The 25,118-nt window shown below is 29.8% G+C and overlaps 1 protein-coding gene across 2 annotated transcripts in view; it reads left to right on the top strand.

The window, feature by feature from the left end:
- Positions 1-1,080: 1,080 nt before the first annotated feature.
- LOC119600062 (double-strand-break repair protein rad21 homolog) overlaps positions 1,081-25,118 on the top strand; it is a 104,491-nt gene continuing 80,453 nt past the window's right edge. For both annotated transcript variants that reach the window (XM_037950086.1, XM_037950087.1), the window contains exons 1-4: positions 1,081-1,463; positions 15,843-16,133; positions 16,194-16,320; positions 16,379-16,567. In XM_037950086.1, the coding sequence (XP_037806014.1) occupies positions 1,206-1,463; positions 15,843-16,133; positions 16,194-16,320; positions 16,379-16,567 (865 nt within the window). In that variant the 5' untranslated portion in view covers positions 1,081-1,205. The remainder of the gene's footprint in view (positions 1,464-15,842; positions 16,134-16,193; positions 16,321-16,378; positions 16,568-25,118) is intronic.

Consider the following 25,118-nt stretch of genomic DNA (forward strand, 5'->3'; position numbering starts at 1 on the left):
AGCTTATAATTTTTTTCTTAATTCGCCTGGTTTACGTAGCTGTCAAAGTTTGTTATTGTTTACATTTTTATATTTAAAAATGTCCGTTAAACGGAGAAAAACTTCGTTAATATTTTGAATTTGAAGCATCTCGTAAACATATATAAGTTTATTTAAATGATGGCATAATTGGTATGTATACAAATATGTTATTTAAGAAAAATATTTTTGTCTATTAAATGTTAACATATTACGCAATATTGTTTTATATTTTATATTAAAATTGTGTAGATAACGTGATTAACTAATAAAAATGTCTTCCGGAACACTTAATATTAAGAAACGCATATGAAGTATTTACCCGGCTGGCAGCAGCTGACTTCTACGTTATGGCTTAATTTTGAAATCTATTAAATGTTAACAAATTAAACAATATTGTTTTACATTACACTATGTAGATAAAGAGATTAACTAAAAAAAGTCTGTACCGGAACGCTTTATATAAAAAAACCCATATGAGAGATTTACCCGTCCGGCGGCTGCTACATTATGGCCAAATATTGAAAATTACTCCGCCGGAGTAGAATTATCCATTTGCAACAAATATTCATTCATTCGTTATATATATTTTTTCGTGAATATGTACTTTTTTATGTTTATTTTTCACAAAAAATTAAGTTTTACTTAAGTTCAGGCACTCACTTAAATTTTGCAAATTAATCTGCCGGAATAGAATTTTTCGTTTGAAACAAACATTATTCAATTCAGAATATATTTTCCTCACAAATTTTAATATATTTATCTTTATTTTTTAATAAAATATAAACATTTTACAAAAATTTTTCATCAATAGAATTCGCCGTACTTATGGTTTTTGACATCTACGTAAACCAAATGCAAAAACAAAATACATGTAAAATGTTGTTGTTGCAGAACTGCCACCACCTTATCTCAATTCGCCTTGAGTGCTTCCTTCCTATTTCGTACATGATAGTCGACTTACCAACATCGACCTTTTCGACAGAATACGAAAGTCGATATATAGTCGCAGTGATTAATGTGGTGGCATCACTTTCGATTAAAAGTACCCATCTCTAAGTGCTTAAACGCAAGCGCCTAATTTGTCATCGCTGCTGGAACTATTTGTACAGTTTTTGTTTTGTGGTGTATATTAACAATTTGAGAAAATTATATTTACGGATTGAATTAAATAACTAGCCTATAATATGTTTTATGCGCATATTATATTGGCCAAAAAGGGGCCTCTGGCAAGAGTGTGGCTTGCGGCACATTGGGACAAAAAAATAACAAAGGCCCATGTTTTCGAAACAAACATTGAGAAGTCTGTTGAGGGAATAATGCAACCTAAAGTAAAACTGGCCTTACGAACATCTGGACACTTACTTCTTGGAGTCGTTCGTATATATTCACGTAAAGCTAAATATTTGTTGGCGGACTGTAATGAAGCTTTTGTTAAAATTAAGGTATGGTGATACTGATAATTTGAATTATGAAAATTAATAATAATACAGTGGAGTCGGGATAGAGTGAAATAATGCATGCAAGTCCTGTTCAATTTATGCAGAAAGTTCACTTTAAAGAGATCATAAAAAAATTTGTAAACAATGTAATTTTGGTGTTATTACACTAGTTTGAAAAGTAATGAAATTGTAATTTTTTTAATAGGTTTTTAGAAAAGAACTATTAAAATTTGTTTTTTTCATTTGAAATTCGACAAATAGTAATCGGAATTAAGACTATTCGTTCGAAATTCGAATCAAATTAGCGTAGAAGATAATATTGTTTATTTAAAATTCAGAAAAGAAAAATTGGAGTTGAGATTTTTCATTTCAATATCAGACCCAAATTTCGAAAAAAATATAAAAAAAAAAAAAAAATAATGATACGATAATACACTTGTAAGTTAAATTTCTATTTGTTTCCCTAGATATATATAGGTATAAAAACTTTAATTTTTACATGTTCTTTTTAGAATATAACACGAAAAAATCTCATTTATAATTGATTTTTCTGAATATAAAATTTAATTGTTCTTTTCCGAAATCGAAATGGAACATCTTAATTTCAATTGTATTTCTGATTCGTAATTCAGCTCTGGGTGGAGGAAGATCGTCGTGCATCGTCGCCATGATCGCTTAAGGGGAATCAGGCCGTCCCTTTTTGCTCTACCTTGGAGAGTTTTACGTTTCAAACCGCATTGGTCAAATGTGTGACGTGGAATAACTGTACCGAGTTACGGTTTTTTGAAGTACATGTTGACTAGTGAATGGTATGAAAAGCCAATAACGATTTTCGATTTTTTCGATCAACTATTTTAGTTTCCATTTTTAAGTCGATTAATCGGGCCCAATAATTGATTATTTTGACCGATTACGACTATTTTTAAAATTTTTTTATATAAAAATATTTCCATTTTTTAATTAAAAACAGTTAAAAATGTTATATTCGTTCGAAATCTAATTAAAATATTAGATGCACCTCAAAAAAGGTGCTTTAATTACCCTTCTTAAAATATTTATTGTTATGGGGTTTACTGTTGTCCCTTCGTAAGCTGGACAGTTTTTACATATTTAGAAGGAAAATTCACCCAGGTTGAGAAACCATTCTTTTATTCTTTTTAGAAATATTTTAATTTTTTAACATTTATCATTTAAAATGTTTTTTTTTGAATCCGTGTTTAACAGTGCACTATGATTCAGATGACCACTTTTTTGGCCAAAACTAAAAATGTGTCCAAAAAATATTTTTATGGTTAAAATTTAAGTGCAATGACAGAAAAATATGCCAATTTACATACCTACCTACCTATCGAAAACATAAATTTGAGTTATTAATTAAATTAATTATATTATAGTTCTAAATTACTATCCAACTTTAAAATTTTATACTCCAATATTTAACGATATTTGCTAAATTTTGGAATATTTAAAGAAAATAACCCTTTATAACAAAATGTCAGTTTTCCCGAATAAAATCCCATTATTTCCGACAAACATTTTTCATACTGGGAAGAGGTCGGACTTTTTTTAAAAGCTTATATGAAGTTGGAGATCGCAAAGATTTAAGAAGTTATACCAAACATCCATGTTTTACGTGCCCCCACATTCTTTTTGGGTCAGCTTTTTACGTTAATTATACTAGTTTACAACGATTTTGCTCATGATATAAAACCTATATACATTTTTTTATTTTGGCCGTCTAAGTCCAGAAAAAATATTAAAAAAATCTAGGACGTAGAATTTTTGAATTATTATTAGGAGGAAAAAATTGGATATTTAGAGTTCTAGTTATTTTTTATATAAAAAATTTTACTTGTCTTCCTTACAACACTCTAACAATCGATTCCTGTCACGAAAATATTAAAAATTACGTTGCAATAATCTTAAATCTTGGTGAATATATGCCATTTTTATCACTCACAGTCTAAGTCCAGAAAAAATATTAAAAAAATCTAGGACGTAGAATTTTTGAATTATTATTAGGAGGAAAAAATTGGATATTTAGAGTTGTAGTTATTTTTTATATAAAAAATTTTACTTGTCTTCCTTACAACACTCTAACAATCGATTCCTGTCACGAAAATATTAAAAATTACGTTGCAATAATCTTAAATCTTGGTGAATATATGCCATTTTTATCACTCACACTTTTAAGATTTTTTTAGAAAAAGTATAAATGAGAATGTAAGAAATGAATTATGTTGGATAAATACAGTTTGTAAGTATAGAATAAAATGTCAATAATTTTTTTCGAAATTATTTTTTTTTTTAATTTTTAAAAAAAATCTAACAAAACAATTACTAAAAATCTGGTAAAACACAAAAAAGTGGTAAAAAATGGGTTAAGAAAGTCCTAAATTTTATATTATTGATTTTTTTTTTTAATTTGGTTGTTAGGTTCCCAAAACAGGAGGAAGCACCCAAAAAACAATTCTCATTTTCAAATATTTTTCCAGCACTACTGGAGAAGGATGCTTAATAAAAACCACTTTATCTCAAAATTTCGACGTATAGGAAAAAATAAAAATTGATAATTAACCACCGGACATAGCCCTTTCCCAAAATATATGTTTCATTCCATGAGCAAACAAAAAATATTAATTTGTAAACTTGTGTTATTAAAGTACTTCCTTTTATCTTTTATAACCAACATTAATTTTTTAATTTGTTTGTTGTTTTTTTTTATCGCTGAAAGTGGAAAAAATAATCTGTAAAAATCTGTATTCGAAATTACATTTTATGAAAAAAGCAACTTTAGTGGCTTGTTATTAAAGAGTAATTTAATGTTGATGTAAAAAATACAGTTTCTATAGCTCCGAAGTATGGCCTACAATACTGCATTGAAAAATTTGTTAAAATGCGACATAAAAAATAATTTTGGCCAAAGAAAGTGGTCGTCTGAATCATAGTGCAGTGTACAAAACTTGATAATATTGTGCATTTTTTTTAATTTTTATAAAAACCTTACAATTGCATACATATTTTGTTTGGAATATGACAATTATAAGGATGCCGTTATTTATGATTTTTCACTATTGGATGCGGCCTTTCAAATGATAACCCATATATTGTATCAAAAATATATATGGGCAATTTCGTGTCAAGTGACCCAACCAAGTTGTAAAGTAGCCAAACAGAAATTTTCAGCTCTATCGGTCAAGAACTGCCGGACTTAGAGGGGGTCGTGGCGAAACTCTGCCATGATGTGAACCTACTTACATATATCACTAAAAAATTTCATTGAAACTAAAATCGTGTTATTGTTACCCCACGAAATTGCCCATATACTAAAATTTAAAAAAATAATTAGAAAATACCTTTTTTTAAAATTTGTCCAGCTTACGAATGGTTATCGCTAGACTCTAAAACAGAGCAAATTAAATTTTAAGAGGGGTAACAACACGATTTTTCCATGAAATTTATTGTATGTAGGTTCACATTATGGCAGAGCTATGTCACGTTTCACATAAAACTTGTTTGTGTAGAATTGTATCGCTATACCTATAGGTTGTTGTGCTTCTTTTATAGAGACTGCTGACAAATGTGGACCGATTTTCACAATATTTAAGAGAGTTATAGAAAAATAATTTGTGTAAAATTTGGTAATTAAAAATTTGAAACATTATGCTTTTTATGTTGAGGAGCAAAATTTTCGATTAATCGGTGCAGAAAATCGATTAATGGTCGATTAATGGTCATAATCGAAGTCGATTTACCATTCCCTAATGTTGACCATATACATTCGTGTTAACTTAACCTAAATTTTAATTTTGATTATGGTGGAGAACCAAAAAAAACTCAATTTCATATTCTGTCTAGTCGTACTGGAATAATTGGTGTTGGCGATATAATCTTTCGATTCGGCCAAGCAGCTAAGACTGCAGATGCAGCTATGCAAACTTAAAATACAAACAAACAATTGTATTTCTCTGATTGCAAAATTTTAGTTATGCTTTTCTGAATTTGAAATGCAATTTTAAATGAACTTCTCTTATCTCAAAATTAAAAGTTCTCATTTCAACTGTTAAAAGGTTTATGATTTTATGAATCAAATATGATTTGCTTTCTCTTAACATTGTTGTCTACTTAAACGTTTTAATATGTCCCCCTCGTAGGCTCTTTTACTAAGTACTACATATGATCCGATTAAGCCTATTTTCCATTACCTATTTCTGTTATTCTCCGCGTAAGAGTTTTTTTTTTTTTCATAAAAATTTAAAAAAAAAAAATATGGAAATTTTTTTGTTTGTTTTATAAGTTAAGGGAACTCCTTACCGACTCTAAACGGCTCGAATATACTATTTGTTTGGTTTGGTCTTTTATAGTTATAGACGTTCAAAAACTGTATATATAAAGTAAAAAATCTCAGGAATGACTTGCTCGATTGTAAAAAAAGTAACGATATGAAAGGGTGTGGAAACATAATATATTATAAATTATTAACCAGGGACGCAACGGTTATAAGAAAAATGTCGAAAATGTCTCTCAACAATTAACAGAGATGGATTTAGAATAAGTGTTAGGTTTAACCATTATTATAAGATTTATTTAATTTTGGTCATCGTAACCAATACCAGAGAGAAATATATTTTTTTTTTGTTTATGAACAGGGCAAGGATTTGTATGCAAATTAGACATACAACATAGTATGCATACAATTTAAAATTTGTTCATATTGTAAACTCCTCTCGCTCTGATGTCACCAATTTTATTTTGTTCAGTAATATTTATGTATATCATGAAATCCAGGAAAGAACACAGAAAAACTGACAATTTTTGACCTCATGTCTTTCAATTTCCTTCATATTATCAATATATGTTCTTTATGTAGAAAATAAAACAACTCCGTTTTTTATTTTGAAAAATTTGAAGAAACGCCATTTTTGTGGCGGTTTTAATTTGTTCGAAAACTACAAAAAAATAAAAAGGTATAAAAATTTTAATGTTCATATCTTTGAGAGTTTATATCGGATTTTGTTGATTTAAAACACAATCTAATACTATGGCTGTGCTCTTTCATTCTAATATAATAATATTACAAAATTACAATAATAAAAAAAATATTTTTATATTTTGCGTAAAAAGATTCAAATAATCGATTAAAGCACTTTAAACAAATTTTAAACAGGGAGAACGATTTCAAAAATGCATTCAAAAAGTGCATTTCCTTAAAATAATGCAATAACTTAAACTTTTTAATATAAAAATTATATTGGAATGAAAGAGCACAGCCATAGTATTAAATTGTGTTTTAAATCAAGAAAATCATACATCAACTCTCAAAGATATGAACCTTTAAAGTTTTATGCCTTTTTGATTTTGTGTAGTTTTAGAACAAATTAAAATCTCAATAAAACTCGCGTTTTTTGGATTTTTTAAGAATTTAATTTAGATATGTCTTATATGTCTAATAGAGTGTTTACAAAAAATTAAAGAAATCTGAAGACCATCGGTCAATTCTTAATTGATTTCTCATGGAATTCATGATATACTTAATATAAGACCCAATAGAATACGTTGTTGTTGTAAAATATTTGGTTTTAACCAAAATAATCGGAAAAAAATATTAATATTGTTTTGATTTATAAGTGAAAACCGTGATCACAGTCACTGTTTTAAAGAACAGTGATTTACAAATCACGTTCACATAGAACGACGTTCTTTAGAAATCACTGGATCGCTCATCTCTAATGCAAATGCATGTTTGTAGTCAGTAACTCAAAATAACTTTTAAGTAGTTTTCTTTTCGAATCAAATAATTTGCAACAAAATGGCATCGATTATTGTTGCGTTTTTTTTGCATATTTTGTTATAAATGCATAAATTGCATATTTTGCTTAAAAATTTATATATTTTGCAAATTTCTAAAATGTATATAGCATATTTAGCATATTTTTTAATTTTTCGAACACAAAATGTGTTTTTTGTATTACATATTTTTAAAATTAAAAAAAATATATATATACAAAAATTGTAAACAGTAAAGAAATATCTAAACTCCTTTGGACAATTTTTTTAGGACCAATAGGCGAAAAGTTACACTCATTTGAAAAAAAAACCTGTATGACCAAAATGTCCAACTTTGATCCCCTCTAACTCCAGCAGTACTTGACCGATAAAGTTCTTGACCTATGTGTATGGCCTACTATCCAATAATACTGGTGCAAATTTCATCCAAATCGATTTTTTGAGTTGGGTCACTTGACACGAGATCGTGATTCTGTTAAATTGGTATTAGAGTACATAAAGTGGTACCTCTGTCATCAAGAACCTATATACATATTTGTTGTCAAAAACTAAAGTTCTAAATATCTATAAAAATTTACTTAAATACGACAAAAGAAAAGTTAGTGTTAATAAATAAATTTCATAAGGAAATATTTTTTGTGCATATTTTCCACATTTTTAGTGCATATTTTTCCATTTTATATTGCATGTTATAAGCGCATATTCTTAATTTTTTAGTGCATGAAAATCCTTGCCTAGGTTATGAATTTGCTTTGCAATTCCATTCATATTTATGTGGACCAAAATTTATTTTAATTTTTTTTTATTTGACATCCACAAATTCATATTTGTATTTTTACTTTTGATGTTAAAATTAACTTGTGTAACCGTTTCATGTTGATATCAGCGATATAGACAACGGCACCCGTTCCAGCATCCGTCAGTGAAAACTGCACACCCACCAAACAGTCTATCGGATTCAAGCAAATCATCCCTAATTGGAAATTAATATTTTGGTATTTATAGAGACCGTTGTAAAAATGATTGGCTTCTTTTGCCGCAACTGCATATTGCTTGCCATACCAAGAACTTTTTGGAAAATTTTGTCTGCTTTTGGGTCCCAAACTTTTCTTCAACATTCCTTCGAGCATCAGCAACATACAATTTTTGACCAGGAAGTTGCGAAAAATCTGCGAGAATATTCGTTTCGTCATCCATTATGCAGCAAGAATATTTTTTTTATAAAAATTGACTTTAATTTTCATTTCCATGCTCTGTTTTTGGCCTCTAAATTTTTAGCAGCGTTCCTGTCAGGAACTTTTTGAGACTTGTATGTTTTTAAACCTGCATTAGCTTTAACTTTTCGTACCAAATAGTCCGAGAACTGTGCTGCTATTGGTACGAAGTAGGGCTGCTTTCCTACCGGATGTGTTGGGAGCTCTTTTGAAAATGCTTTCTATTTTTTGGCTTTAGAAACATCATGTGGACTAGTGAATGGCATGAAAAGCCAATAATCGATTTTCGATTTTTTCGATCAACTATTTTAGTTTCCATTTTTAAGTCGAATAATCAGGCCCAATAATTGATTATTTTGACCGATTACGACTATTTTTAAGATTTTTTTATATAAAATTTTTTCCAGATTTTAATTATTTGCTTTAAATACCCTTCTTAAAATATTTATTGTTATGGGATTTACTGTTGTCCCTTCGTAAGCTGGACATTTAGAAGGAAAATTCACCCAGCTTGAAAATCCATTGTTTTATTTTATTTTATAATGGTTCCTAAAATATTTTGAGTATTCGTGACCTGTTACCAAAAAGCTCCTTTTTTCATATATTTTAATTTTTTAACATTTATCTTTTAAAAGGTTTTTTGATCCGCGTTTAACAGTGCACTATGGTTCAGATGACCACTTTTTTGGCCAAAACTAAAAATGTGTCCTAATAATATTTTTATGGTGTTCTAGATCTATTTTGATTAAAATTTAAGTGTAATGACAGAAAAAAATGCTAATTTACATAGTTAAGAAATTTAAGTTTTAACAGAAATTTAAAATATAGAGTTATTATTTTAAACCTTTAGATATATTTCATATTTATCGAAAACATAAATTTGAGTTATTAATTAAATTTAGCAATATTATAGTTATAAATTACTATCCAACTTTAAATTTTTATTCTCCAATATTTAACGATATTTGCTAAATTTTGGAATATTTAAAGAAAATACTCCTTTATAACAAAATGTCAGTTTTCCCGAAAATCGCAAAATATTGCCAGTTGGAATAAAATCCCACTATTTCCGACAAACAGATTCTTAAAGTTTCATACTTGGAAGGGGTCGGACTTTTTTTAAAAGCTTATATGAAGTTGGTGATCGCAAAGATATAAGAAGTTATACCAAATATCCATGTTTTACGTACCCCCACATTCTTTTTGGGTCAGCTTATTACGTTAATGATTAAAGTACTTTCTTTTATCTTTTATATCCAACATTAATTTTTATACCCACCATCAAAAAAGATGGGGGGTGTATTGTTTTTGTCATTCCGTTTGTAACACATTGAAATATTCGTCTAAGACCCATAAAAGTATATATATTCTGGGTCCTTATTAGATTCTAAGACGATCTAGCCATGTCCGTCCGTCCGTCTGTCCGCCTGTCTGTTGAAAACACGATAGAGTCCAAATGGAAGCAGCTAGCGAGCTGAAATTTTGCATAGATACTTTTAGCTGATGCAGTTTGTTTGGTATTGAAAATGGGCAATATCGGTCCACAATTTCGCCTAGCCCCCATATAAGGCCTCCTTCAGAAAATGACTTTATCGTTCATAACTTGCTAAGGGAAGAACCAATAGCGGTGAAATTTGGCACAAACATGTTTCATGGGAATCTAAATCTCTTTGTTATATTTTATAAGGATCGGTCCATAATTGACCCTACCCCCCATATAAAATCCCCTTCAGAAAATGACTTTATCGCTCATAACTGGCTAAGAGAAGCATCAATAGCGGTGAAATTCGGCACAAACATGTTTTATGGGAACTTAAATCGCTCTGTAAAATTTTATAAGGATCGGTCCATAATTGACCCTACCCCCCATATAAAGTCCCCTTCAGAAAATGACTTTATCGACCATAACTGCCTAAGAGAAGCATCAATAGCGGTGAAATTTGGCACAAACATGTTTTATGGGAACTTAAATCTCTCTGTAAAATTTTATAAGGATCGGTCCATAATTGACCCTACCCCCCATATAAAGTCCCCTTCAGAAAATGACTTTATCGCCCATAACTGCCTAAGAAAAGCATCAATAGCGGTAAAATTCGGCACAAACATGTTTTATGGGAACCTAAATCTCTTTGTAAAATTTTATAAGGATCGGTCAATAATTGACCCTACCCCCCATATAAAATCCCCTTCAAAAAATGACTTTATCGCCCATAACTGGCTAAGAGAAGCATCAATAGCGGTGAAATTCGGCACAAACATGTTCTATGGGAACTAAAATCTCACTGTAAAATTTTATAAGGATCGGTCCATAATTGACCCTACCCCCCATATAAAGTCCCCTTCAGAAAATGACTTTATCGCACATAACTTGCTAGGGGAAGAACCAATAGCGGTGAAATTCGGCACAAACATGTTTTATGGGAACCTAAATCTATTTTTTAAAATTTTATAAGGATAGGCTCATAATTGACCCTACCGCCCATATAAAGTCATCTTCAGAAAATGACTTTATCTCCCATAACTGGCTAAGAGAAGCATCAATAGCGGTGAAATTCGGCACAAACATGTTCTATGGGAACATAAATCTCTTTGTAAAATTTTATAAGGATAGGCCCATAATTGACCCTACCCCCCATATAAAGTCCCCTTCAGAAAATGACTTTATCGAACATAACTGGCTAAGAGAAGCATCCATATCGGTGAAATTAGGCACAAACATGTTTTATGGGAACATTAATCTCTTCATATAATTTTATAAGGATCGGTCCATAATTGACCCTACCCCCCATATAAAGTCCGCTTCAGAAGATGACTTTATCGCCCATAACTGGCTAAGAAAAGCATCAATAGCGATGAAATTCGGCACAAACATGTTTTATGGGAACATAAATCTCTTTGTAAAATTTTATAAGGATAGGCCCATAATTGACCCTACCCCCCATATAAAGTCCCCTTCAGAAAATGACTTTATCGGCCATAACTGGCTAAGAGAAACATCAATAGCGGTGGAATTCCGCACAGACATGTTTTATGGGAACGTAAATTTCTTCGTAAAATTTTATAAGGATCGGTCCATACTTGACCCTACCCCCCATTTAAAGTCCCCTTCAGAAAATGACTTTATGGCCCATAACTGGCTAAGAGAAGCATCAATAGCGGTGAAATTCAGCACAAACATATTTTATGGGAACATAAATCTCTTTGTAAAATTTTATAAGGATAGGCGCATAATTGACCTTACCCCCATATAAAGTACCCTTCAGAAAATGACTTTATCGCCCATAACTGGCTAAGAGTTATGGCACAAACATGTTTTATGGGAACATAAATCTCTTCGTAGAATTTTATAAGGATCGGTCCATAATTGACCCTACCTCCTATAAGTTCCCCTTCAGAAAAGGACTCATATCTAAAAGTTTTATAGGAACTAAAATCATTTTCTTAACATTTATGAGGATGTGTCCATAATTTATACAATGACTTTAACGCTCATTACTGACTCAAAAATGTGAGTACAGCGGTAAAATTATACATAAACAAATTTTGTGCGAGCCAAAACCTCTCTATCAAATTTTATAAGGATCGGTCCTTATTGAAATCGGTCTATAATTGATTCGCTCCAGAAAATCACTTAAACGCTCATGTGTGACTCAAAAGTTCTTCCAAATTACGGTAGTTTTATAGGAACTGAAATTTTTCAACTGAATTTGATGAAGATCGGTCGATAACTATCAAACCCCCATTTTCGGCTTTCTTCAGAAAATTACTTTAAACCTCATGACTGAATTAAAAATACGAGTACAGCGACATTAGATACAAACAATTATTGTATAAACCGACAAGGATAGGTCCATAATTGACCCTACCCTCCATATAACCACTCTTACAAAAAAACAGTTTTTGGTTATAAATATTGGGTCAAACAAAATTAATATTTTTAATTCGGAATAGCACGGTCCATGCTTAAGCCCTTGGCCCTCTTCCAAATATGTCCCTGATGTTCATATTAATATCAACATATGATTCAAACTAGATCGATAATATCAAAATTTATTAATAAGGATGATTTGATGGTGGGTATATAAGATTCGGCATGGCCTAATATAACACTCTTACTTGTTTAATTTGTTTTTTTCGCTTAAGTTGAAAAAAGAATCTGCAAAAATCTGTATTCGAAATTATAACTCCGAAGTATGGCCTACAATACTGAATTGAAAAATTTGTTAAAATGCGACATAAAAAATAGTTTTGGCCAAAGAAAGTGGTCGTCTGAACCATAGTGCAATTTCGTGTCAAGTGACCCAACTCAAAAAATCGATTTGGATGAAATTTGCACCAAGGTTAGTACCAAAGAATAATAAGAAGTTGGACTATGACATTGTTTTACAACAATTACATTTCCTTCTCTTCACAGACGAGTTCTGTGTAAATTCAACACACTTGTGAGAACTCAATTCTCTCACAATACTTCTAAACTTTTTCGCGAAAATACCGGGATAATAGGACTTGAACGACGTTTTTTCACAAACACATAAATATTTTTTAATTTTTTACACAATTTTATCGCATTTAACAATCCGAAATATTTTTATTTTTCACAAACTAAAAAAATATTTTTTTAATTTTTTTGACAATTAATTTTTGTGTGTTGAAATTAAAATTGACAAAACAAAGTTGTATATTTTGGTATTGAAAATGAAAAAATTATTTAAAATAAACTTATTTTTTTGCAAAAAAAGAGATTTTAAGTCCGAAAAATATATTTATTAAATGTTTACTGATTAGATGTTGGCAAAATAAATTAAAAAATCTGCGAATGTAGAAATTTAAATGTTATTTATTTATTTATATTCAAAGTTGTTAAAAATGAACAACATCCCTCCAATGACACGCTAATGTAAAATTCGTAGGTTTTTCACCCGAATTTGAAGTACTTCGGGTTACTAGTTTTGATGAAAATACTACATCTTTTTCCACACTTTTTTGCTGGGTATTAGAGCTAAAATGTCAAATTTTGCAAGAACAACTTTGTCATCCATGTGAACATTTGGGTAATAAATTGGAGTTGTCGTTTGTCTGGGAAACTAATAGACCTAAAATCTTAAAATTTTGCACGAATTAAATAGAAAAGATCGTATGTCTGGCAAAAATCCTTTGACATTAATGTCAACATTTGGGTAATAAATTGACGGACTAGCAAATTGGAAACTCCCATATTAATTAAATATAAAAATTCGTATATCTGAAAAACAATTAGAGCTAGAAAATTCAAATTTTACATGAAAAACTTTGTCATTCATGCAAACTTTTAGAGAAAAATGGGCGGACTTTCAATGGGACCTTGGCATCTCCCATATGAATTAAATATAAAATGTCGTATATCTGGGAAATTATTATATTATTCAAATTTTTCATAGGTTACACTAAAATCTAAATTAACATTTGGATATGTAAAAAAAATTTATATGTGAAACTATTACAGTTAAAATTTTCAAAATCGTAAAGTGTTTTTTATTTACATTGCTTTAAGGGTAGCAAAGCACACTGGGTATAGTTAGTTTATCATAAAAATGTCGCTAATATACATATACAGCTGCGTTCAAAAAATAGGAGTTAGACTTAAAAATAATTGTGCAGCTTATTATTAAAAAGAAACATTTACGGAAATCCAATATTTTTTTTTCGATGTTTGTTTGTTGAGTGTTTAAAATAAAAAACGAATAAAATTTTGTATATAGCTTCATTAGTTTTTTTGTTATTCACTTTTTTCGAAATCCATATACGATTACGACTGTTCAAAAAAATAGGAGTACGGTATATTTTCTAACCTAATTTAGATTAATTTCCATTATTAGTTGTAAATATTAAAATACATTAAAGAGAACTCTTATATATAAATGATTTGAAGCAATTTTAAGCACAGTTCACAATTATTTCATTTAAAATCATGAAAGAAAATGTTTGAATTGACGAAAATGAAATCTGTTCAAATCTCAAGGAAATTTCATTAAAAGATTATTTGAATATTTTATGAAGTCAAATGTTTCAAAATCTCTTATAAAAACTAAACAGTTTATTCAAAAAATAAGCGTTTGTCGTAAGTGCTTATCTTTTTTTTTAAATTAATCCCAAATTGTTATTAAACATCGTGATTAATATTCAGTTAGTTCAGATCAATTTTTAAAACAAATTTTTTTGAAAAAATTTGATTTCAATACCTTAAAGTATATAGTGAAATCAATAAAGTTTGCCAAGTAACACATTTAGATGTGGTTTCATACATGGATGAATATTTAATGCATGAATACGAACGCAAATTATATTTTTAAATCTAAACGAATTCAGAAAATATATTGGAAGTCCATTAATTGAAAAATATTAACCTCTACGCAACTTTCATAGAAGTCGTATAATAGGATTGATTCATGATGGGTCTTGACAAAGAGGGTATGGTCTAATAACCTGTATAATGTAATTGTAGACCAAGGTTTGTAGGTAAACATATTACCCCAAGATATGTTCTCATATTCCCAACAAAAAAATAGATAAAATGGCGGTGTTGTCGTATAAAAACATTATTGATTCCAATATGGTGGAAGCTCGTTTCATAGGAGTAGGTAATGGCATGGTTGTTAACTTACTGATTGTAAAACAAGTCGTTAAAAGACTTTGCGTATAACGTCTTTTAAGGGTTTCTGAATAAATTACTGCATAGTTATGCATAATCGGCCACGACATGCGTCATCAAGCCCCTCGAAGCCGTTGTCGAAATGACATTAAGTTCAGATACCCAAATTTTAAATAAAATCTTGACAAAAATAGATGATGCTGTAGTGCTACACATTAATTGATAACATTTTAGATGAAAGTCCTTTCTTTTTTTTTATTTCAAAAATATTTGAACTTTAATCGAATACATACTCCTATAATTTTGAACATATAAATTTTTATATAAATTTTAAACAAGTATATTTTTTTAAATCAGTTTCTTAAATATTTATAATAACAATTATATAAATAAGAGAACAAATCAAAGAAATAAATTATACAAATATTCAATTAAAAATCTAAATCTTTCACTAAAAAATGTCTATTTAAAATTTTTTAAATTTTTACTCCTATTATTTTGAACGCAACATTGTTATCTAAAAAATATGGAAATAGATTAATAGGTAATGGACATTTATTGCAAATTTTTATGAATATCAAAAAAAAAAAAAAAAAATAAGTAAAAACCAAAAACTTTTATAAATCTGATTGAAAATGGATCGATAAAAAATTCATGTTCGATTCATACTATTTATTACAAAATTCATTTCCGTTATGTATTTTATGTATTTTTTCTGTGTAATAAGTAAAATTATACCTTTCTATATTTTAGATGGCTTTTCGACCTGGAATGGTTGATTTGCCAGAGGGACACAGAGAAGCGAATGTTAATGCAATTACTTTGCCTGAAGTTTTCCATGATTTTGATACAGCTCTGCCCGAATTAAACGATATCGACATTGAAGCACAATTTTCTATAAATCAATCTAGAGCAGATGAAATTACAATGCGTGAAGATTACGGAAGTTTGTCACTTTCCTTGCATGATGATGGATTTGGTGACGTCGGCTTTGATAATGATACGCCGGATATGGTTCGAGGGCATTTAGATTCTACTCTAAATGTAAGTATATATTATAAATATTTTTATTTTAATTTTAATAAAATTTGCTTAAATTTACAGGATCAATTGTTCGAAGATGAGATAATAACAAATGTTAGAGAAAGTAACGAAGCAACTATTAGGCTTAATGAGCCAGATGTAACGGATTCTCGGTTAGATGGTGATGGATTTGGGGATGAATTTGGTCGTATGTTTCAACTTTACATTATGATTATAATTATATACTTGAAAACAGTTATTTACAGAACCTGAATTATTTGGAGATGAGTTATTTGGAGAGCCCCCTCGACTAGAGACTGATACTCAAGAAATAATTGAACCTATACCCAATGTAAATGAAGAATCAGATGATGATGTGTCTGACCATTTTGATGCAAGAGCTCCGTCCCCTGATTCAAGTTGTGAAGGTTCTGCGATTGTAATTGCAAAAGAAGGTAAATTTTTATATTGAATTTTGAATAAAATAATGCTTTGAACTGTTTTTTCTATCTTTGCGTTGTTTTGGTTTCCAATATGTCTTGTAATAAATGATGGTTAAGGACTGTTTCAGTAAAAACTTATTTCATCTTAATGATTCATCATCGCACAGCCCAAACGGCTAAACCTAGAATCATGAAATTTTGATTGTAGATGTGTTTTTGGTTTCCCACTAAGGTGGGATTTTTGGAAATTTGTGGTTTTCTTAATTATCTTATACAATATTAGTTATGGGTGTCTGGTACTTTTTTAAATTCCTACTTTTAGTGGGTTAAAATGTGTAACATTTTTTGATTCTTTTTTGGCCCTTTATAACTTTTTTACTAATAAACGTAATAAAATTTTTGAACTTTGAAGAATCAGCCTTTGCCTTCTTAGACAGAAAGGCGAGAGACCTCAAAGTCCCATTCCTAGCCTTCTCCTCCTTCGTTCGGCGTGTATAATTAATATCTCGTGGAGGGGCACTTGGCTTCTTCATCACGGCTACTTGCCGAACGACCTGTGGACGGTCTTCTCCCAAATGTCCCCTTTGGATCCACTTGGCCTCTTTAGCAGGGGATGTTATCTTAACAGTCGTCAGTAAGCTCATCGTCAGACAGAGATAAATTCCCCAGCTTCTGTGTGGCACTAGTTTCACCAAAGGAGTCACTTGACACCTCAAGAAGACCCTCCACGTCTAAGTCGGTCAGTACCTGTCCTTCATGCTCAACAATTCTGGCATGGTGGTCAGTTAGGGTAACGTCACCGTCCTCCCATGTACTGTCCAACTCCCTAATATCTTATTTTAATTAATAAATTCAATAAATAGCAACATTGTTGAATATCAATCGGCCAAAATTCAACATTACAAATTGCAGCAATTCGTGCAATGGGATATCGAAGATCCTTGGGCAAACCCTGAATTCCCGTTAACCTATACCACACATTGGGTTCAGTAACGGTAATTTTACCGGTCATTTGACTGTCATTGTTGATGGAATCATTAAAATTTTTTCGACAATTCTATAAAAAAATGTTGCATGTGTGTTAGTAAAATCATTTTCTATGAGTTTCAGGCATAATTTTCTTATAGGGTTACGATATTGGCATCTTCTTTGAAGAACATCATTTTGTTTCTCAAGTTCTAATATTTTATCATTTAATGGATTATCTACCATATGAACAACGTCAACACAGCTCTTAACTTCTTCTAACTAATTGATTTTATTTGAGTGTTCTTCTGAAACACTCCATTTTATAAGAAATTTGTTGCTTTTCCAATGAAGTTGATAGTTATACAAAACATTTACGCAATTCATCACATATGTCACTTGTTTGGGAAGAAGGATTTGTAGATTTATTTATATTTACATTAGGTGTTGGATAACAATTTTCAAAATATTATTTCCATCAAGATTAGGTCGATTATATATATACCATACTTTTAGTTTAAAAGAAATCAAAATTTTATTATCAAATGTTCGCCTTCTAAAACTTAAGAAATAAGGCAGCTACTTTCCTGTCAATTTAAAATTACGTTTAATTTCACCCTTAATAGCCTGATTTTTTTGTTTGAGCGGAAAAAATTAATGTTACAAAACTTACATTTCTAAGCAATTTTTGTTCTACAACTTTGTTCATATGTAGTATTTACCAAATTATAAATATTGTAAAACGTACTTTAAAGGCAATAATAAGAAATTTCATTGTTAATGAAGACAATTATATTGGTATATAAATAAAATATACAAAACAGCTCTTTTCTGATGAAAAATATGATTTTATGGATTTTTTGATCCCGTTATGCCTTATATTATAAATTTTGGTAAGAGGATTATGTGATCTAGGTGAATATAGCTAGTTGGCAATAAACAGAGATTGTACGCCGACGTTTCGAAGCAATTTCAACCCAAAAAATTTTTTGGTCGATCTTTTCCCACTCGAATTTTAACACAAGATTTCATCAAGCAATAACAGACCGCTGGCACAAATGCTATGCTTCATTTTAAAATAAATCAATCAAAAAACATCCCAAAATATCGATAAATATAATCTGATATATGCAAAAATTTGAAGTCTGGGTGCCTGGTGGTCCCTTAAATAACCAACCAGAAATTTCTAAAAATCTCTCTAAAGAAGTAAAATCACTTCAAATACCTATTATTACAATAATATTAGGCAACGATCCGATCTGGCGGTACCACCAGGCTATTAAGGGTTAACTCACTTAAAATGACGAAAATAACAAAAAAATTCGTAACAAAATAATTTATCTTGTAAAATCAAAAATAATTCTTGTATAATACTAAATAATTTTGTTTTAAAAAAATCGTTACTACATTAAATATTACATGCCTTAACGAAATTATTTTTGTAAAATACAACAAAGTTTCTTAATATATACGAAAAAAGATATTATTTTCAGTGTAGCGTCTCTTTATATAAAAGTCAAAATTATTTTCGTAGCAATATTATTTTGTAACATTCAAGAAACTTTCGTAAAATTACTACAGTTTTTTATATATGTATTAGACATACATTTTTTTAAATTTGCACAAATTTTCAGCTCTATTGGTCAAGAACTGCCGGAGTTAGAGGGGGTCAAAGTTGGAAAAATTATCCAAAGGAGTTTAGATAGCTATTTTCTGTTTTCAATTTTTTTTCTTTTTTTTTCAATAATTTTTTTTATTTTTGATAGTGGAATGGATATTTTCAATATTTGGCACTTCATTTTCCTTATTTTTTAAAAATATGAAATAGCTATCTAAACTACTTTGGAGAATTTTTGCTAGGATATAGATAAGATATAATCATTTGAAAAAAGATATAATCATTTGAAAAAAACCTTGTATGACTTATATTTATTTTCATTATAAAGACGTATACAAAGAACGCAAAAGATCTATACACAGAGAATAACAACAACAAATTCATAACAAAACAAAACACCAAATTAATAATCGGACGCTTTAAAATATGGAGGGATATCTCTTTTTTTTAACTTTAGTATTCTGTATGCAGTCCTTTATTCCTGCGAATATCCTCTAATCGCTTTGGAACAGATTCTACCATTTTTTTGCAATAAGAAAAATCAATTTGTTCCCATTCTTCTTTTAGGGCAACCTTTAACACAGTAATGTTGGAAATCGACCGAGATTTTAATTTGTTTTCCAGATATGCCCATAAATTCTCTACTACATTAATGTCAGGAGACTGTGGGGGTGTTACCATAACATGGGGGCAGTTGTACAATAACCACATTCGTGTATTATGGGCTTTGTGTTTCGGGTCATTATCTTGGTAAAATTTAATATTTTCCGAAATGCCCAATTTTTGTACACCATCGTCCAATTTATCTTTCAAAATAGATATATGTTTATACTGGTCCATTATCCCATCAATAAAAACCAGATTACCAAGTCCCGCGGCTGACATACATCCCCAAACCATTACACTTCCAGCACCATGTTTTATTGTAGGGCGAAGATTATACAACTTTAGCTCTTGATTCGGCTTTCTCCAAACATACGCCTGTCCATCTGAACGGAAAACATTGTATTTGCTTTCGTCCGTAAATAACACGGTGCTCCAGTATGCAAAACCATGATTTTTTTTGTTCATTTACAAACTTTAGCCTTTTAATCCGATTTATATTATTAACAAATGGCTTTTTTAATGTTTACGCAAAACATTTCGACAGTTTCGGGGTTGACGCTTATTTGTAGACTTTCATACACAAGTTTAGTTAATTTGAGATTTTATTATACCACACTTTAAATTTTCACTTATCAAATTGGTGGCGCATTTATTTTTGATACCATACTTAGATAATAATGCAATATAAGGTTGCTCAAATAAATTGGAGTATTTTCGATTTTCATTTTAACAAAGGATAACTTAAAAATGCAAAGGTGTCTGTCCGGTTACTAAATTGAACCACTGCATAAAATTATCCATATTTGAATTTTTTTAAACCAACGTTCATCCTTAAGCTGGAGGTACAAACTACGCGTTTTCGCGCCAAAGCATTGCGTGCTTTTCATACCTTCTTCGCATCCTACGCAACAGGTTACATGCAACGCTTCTTAAGCGTAACAATTTATTCTTTATTTCTAAAGAACCTCCCGTTTTTCTTAAGCTTTTATTTATATATTTTCACAATTTAACTCGTTTTAGATTATTAAAATTGATAAATACATATAAAATTGAAATATAAATTGTCAAAATCAAATAGAAAGTAGAATTACATTAAGCATTCTACGCCTCTAGGAATAACTTGCAGCACACAACTACATTGATTCTAACTTTTTGACATATGCGTAGAATGCGAAGAAGCGTAGACGCGTGATGTGGACATCCAGCTATAAACATAGCTTAATGATGTAAAAAACCATATTAAAAATGTTATAAAATACACATTTGTTCTATAATTCAATGTTCCAAAATTTTAATAAAATAATAACCAAATAGAATAAAAAACAAGTAAGAGTGCTATATTCGGCTGTGCCGAATCTTATATACCCTTCACCATAGTGTATTTAAAAAATATAAATTTTATAAAATTTAAATTTATTTCATTTTCCCGACTATATTATTATTATAGTAATAGCAAAACAAAATAAACAACAACAACGCTAAACGAAATAAACACACAAAAAACAAAATACACAAGGCAGTAAAACCAACAGACATCCAAACATACGAAACGAAACACACAAAAACAAGTAAGAGTTCTATATTCGGCTGCGCCGAATCTTATATACCCTACACCATGATATGTTTAAAAACAGTCAGTATGAATTTTATTACAAAAAATCAAAAAATAGCAATTGTAAAACGGTAAGGTACCAAAAAGTCCCCTTTTATGGGTTCTCACTTAATCCAGGCTCTACATGCATAATTTAATATTTCTAGGTTCAATATTATAGAAAATTTAAAAAGTACTCTTTGAGTAACGACAAAGTACCCTTTTATAGGTTCACACATAATTCAGGATCTACATGCAATTTTATGTTGCTGGGTTCAATATTATAAAAATTTCAAAAAGTTCCTTTTGAAGAACGGAAAAAGTACCAAAAAGTGCCCCTTTATAGGTTTTCACATAATCCGGGCTCTTCATACTTAATTAATTACTTAATTACATGTTTCTAGGTTCAATATTATAGAAAATTCAAAAAGTGCCTTTTAAAGACTGAAAAAAAATCAAAAAAGATCCATTTTATACGTTCTATCTTAATCCGGGCTCTACATGCTTAATTTCTATTTCTTTTTGGGTTCTCACTTAATCCACACTCTACATAATTAATTTCATATTTCTAGGTTCAATATTATAGAAATTTCAAAAAGTACATTTTGTGGAACGAAAAAGTACCATAAAGTCCCCTTTTATGTGTTTTCGCCTAATCCGGGTTCTACATACTTAATTTCATGTTTCTAGGTTCAATATTATACAAAATTCAAAAAGTACCTTTTGTAGAACGAAAAAGTACCAAAAAGTCTACTTTTATGTGCTCTGACCTAATCCGGGCTCTACATACTTAATTTCAGGTTTCTAGGTTCAATATTATAGAAAATTCAAAAAGTACCTTTTGTAGAACGAAAAAGTACCAAAAAGTCCCCTTTTATGTGTTCTGGCCTAATCCGGGCTCTACATACTTAATTTCATGTTTCTAGGTTCAATATTATAGAAAATTCAAAAAGTACCTTTTGTAGAACGAAAAAGTACCAAAAAGTCCCCTTTTATAGGTTCTTACCTAGTCAAGGCCCTACATGCAAAATTTCATGTTTCTAGGTTCAACATTATAGAAATTTTAAAAAGTACCTTTTGTAGAACGAAAAAGTACCAAAAAGCCCCTTTTTATAAATTCTTACCTAGTCAAGGCCCTACATGCTAATGTTTCTAGGTTTAATATTATAGAAAATTCAAAAAGTACCATTTGTAGAACGAAAAAGTACTAAAAAGTCCCCTTTTATGTGTTCTGGTCTAATCCGGGCTCTTCATACATAATTTCATGTTTCTAGGTTCAATATTATAGAAAATTCAAAAAGTAACTTTTGTAGAACGAAAAAGTACGAAAAAGTCCCCTTTTATGTGTTGTCGCCTAATCCAGGCTCTACATCAGACGTCGGCGCTAGTATTGTTCTGACAACGAAGATTTTCGGCAAATTACATGTACACAACACGATCGCATACGAACCTCTAAACAAGAGCATCAAAAATACAAATATTTTATTTAGTTGCTTGGCAGCATTCAACAAAGCAGGTTGATGTCGCTTTGTTAAAGAAATTGCAAACACAACTTGAAAAAACAAAAACAACTTGCAAAAGCAAGAGCATAATTTACAAAAACAACGTACACCCTAAATAATTTTCTAGAATGCATAACAATGAAAGTAAATAAGTTCATCTTGTTTCATATTTTTTTTGTACATTTTAATTAGAAATGTTGTTTCTATGTGAAGAAATTATCATTCTTAAGTACATTGATTACATTTTGTTTATAAATATTCGCATTTTACAGTAATGCAATTTAATCTTCAAAATTAAAAATAACCAAATATTTTTTTCAGTGCAATTTCATTGAAAAAATGCCAATAGTGTGTGTGTAGTGGTGATTTTTTTATCTGCCTCTCTATCCGCCGGTATATGCTCTACATACTTAATTTCATGTTTCTAGCCAATAACAACGTAACGTAATGTTCATTATTTGCTTTGTGTTGTTTATAAACAAGAAATCACAATAACAAAAAAATTTACCTTTTGATACTGTGATTGGTTTTTGTTTTTTATTTATTCTGTATAAGCATGCACGAAAAATGTAAATTTTTGTAGAAATTTTCAGATATGGTCTCGGATTTTTACTCATATCTTCGTTATTTATGGGCCGACTGGGCTGATTTTAACATGGCTAAATCGACTCCGCTATCTATAAGGATCCAGAATATACATATATACTTTATAGGGTCGGAAAATTATATTATAGATCACGAAGGTGAAGGGTATAAAAACAAAAACAAAATACGCAACGCAATGAAACCAACAGACATCCAAACATACAAAACTGAATACAACAAGAAACAAAAACAACATACACATGGCAATGAAACTCACAGCCATTCAAACATACGAAACGAAATAATCAAAAAAACAAGTTAAAGTGCTATATTCGGCTGAGCCGAATCTTAAATACCCTCCACCAGATACTAATAGTTTTTTAAATGATTAAATATTTGTAGAAATAAGTTTTCTCATGTCTTAAATAGAAAAATCAAAAGATTAAACAGTTTAAATCATTACAATTCCAAGATTTATTGAACATTACAAACGCCATTTTCTTTTACATTTTTATAGCGCCCTAAGATATGCTTTAGCGATATTTAGCAATTTGCATGTATGCATGTGTGTGAAAGATTTAAGGATTTTCAAAATACATATATATATATATATATATATATATATATATATATATATATATATATATATATATATATATATATATATATATATTTTGTTCTACACAAATTGATAATGCAACTAGTTAAATACGGTTAAAGTGTTTTTAGGAGCAGGACCTAGTATGAGAGATATGACCAAATATAGACCGATCGTAAAAAATCCTTTTAGCTAAATTTTTGTACATAAAAGCTATATTTCAATCAAATTTTGTATCCATATCGTAATTTAGTAATAATGTGATGTGTTTTTAAGTGATTTTCTGAAGTGAACCTTGTATGGGACCGCCCGCACCCATGTTATTAACCGATCGTGAAAAAATCTTTAAATAGAATTTTTGTATACAAAACTAATATTTGTGCCAAATTTTGTATCAATAGCTTTATTTGGTAATGAGTAATGTGCGTTTAAGAGATTTTCGTAAAAGGAGCTATGAACAATTATGTATATAAATACAAAATTTCAAAATTCTGTATCTATATCATTATTTGGTAATGAATATTGTGCATTTAAGTGATTTTCTGGAGGGGACCTAGTATGAGAGCTATGACCAAATATGGACCGTTCGTAAAACAATTTTATAGTTTAATTTATGTATATAAGTGCAATATTTTCGCTAAATGTATGGATATCAATATTTGGTAATGAGTTATGCGCGTTTAAGTGATTTTCGGGAGGGAACTATGTATGGGAGCTATGACCAAGGATGGACCGATCGTGAAAAAATGTTTAAATAACATTTATGTGTACAAAAATAGTATTTATGCCAAATATTTTATGGGTATCACTATTAGGTAATGAGCAATGTGCCTTTAAGAGTTTTTCTGAGCAATACTTGTAGCAAATTTTATATGATTAAATTAATTTAGTAATGAGTTATGCGCGTTTAAGTGATTTTCGGGAGGGGACCTTGTATGGGAGCTATGACCAATTATGGACCGATCGAAAAAAAATTTAACAGTAATATTTCTGTGCATATGAGTAATACTTGTGCCAAATTTTATATGGATATCCTAATTTAGTAATGAGTTATGCGCGTTTAAGTGATTATAGGGATGGGACCTTGTATGGGAGCT

The sequence above is a fragment of the Lucilia sericata genome, unplaced genomic scaffold (genome assembly GCF_015586225.1).
Source record: "Lucilia sericata isolate MDLA Ls3-8-SP2 unplaced genomic scaffold, ASM1558622v1 Contig000103F_arrow, whole genome shotgun sequence".
Classification (NCBI taxonomy): domain Eukaryota; kingdom Metazoa; phylum Arthropoda; class Insecta; order Diptera; family Calliphoridae; genus Lucilia; species Lucilia sericata.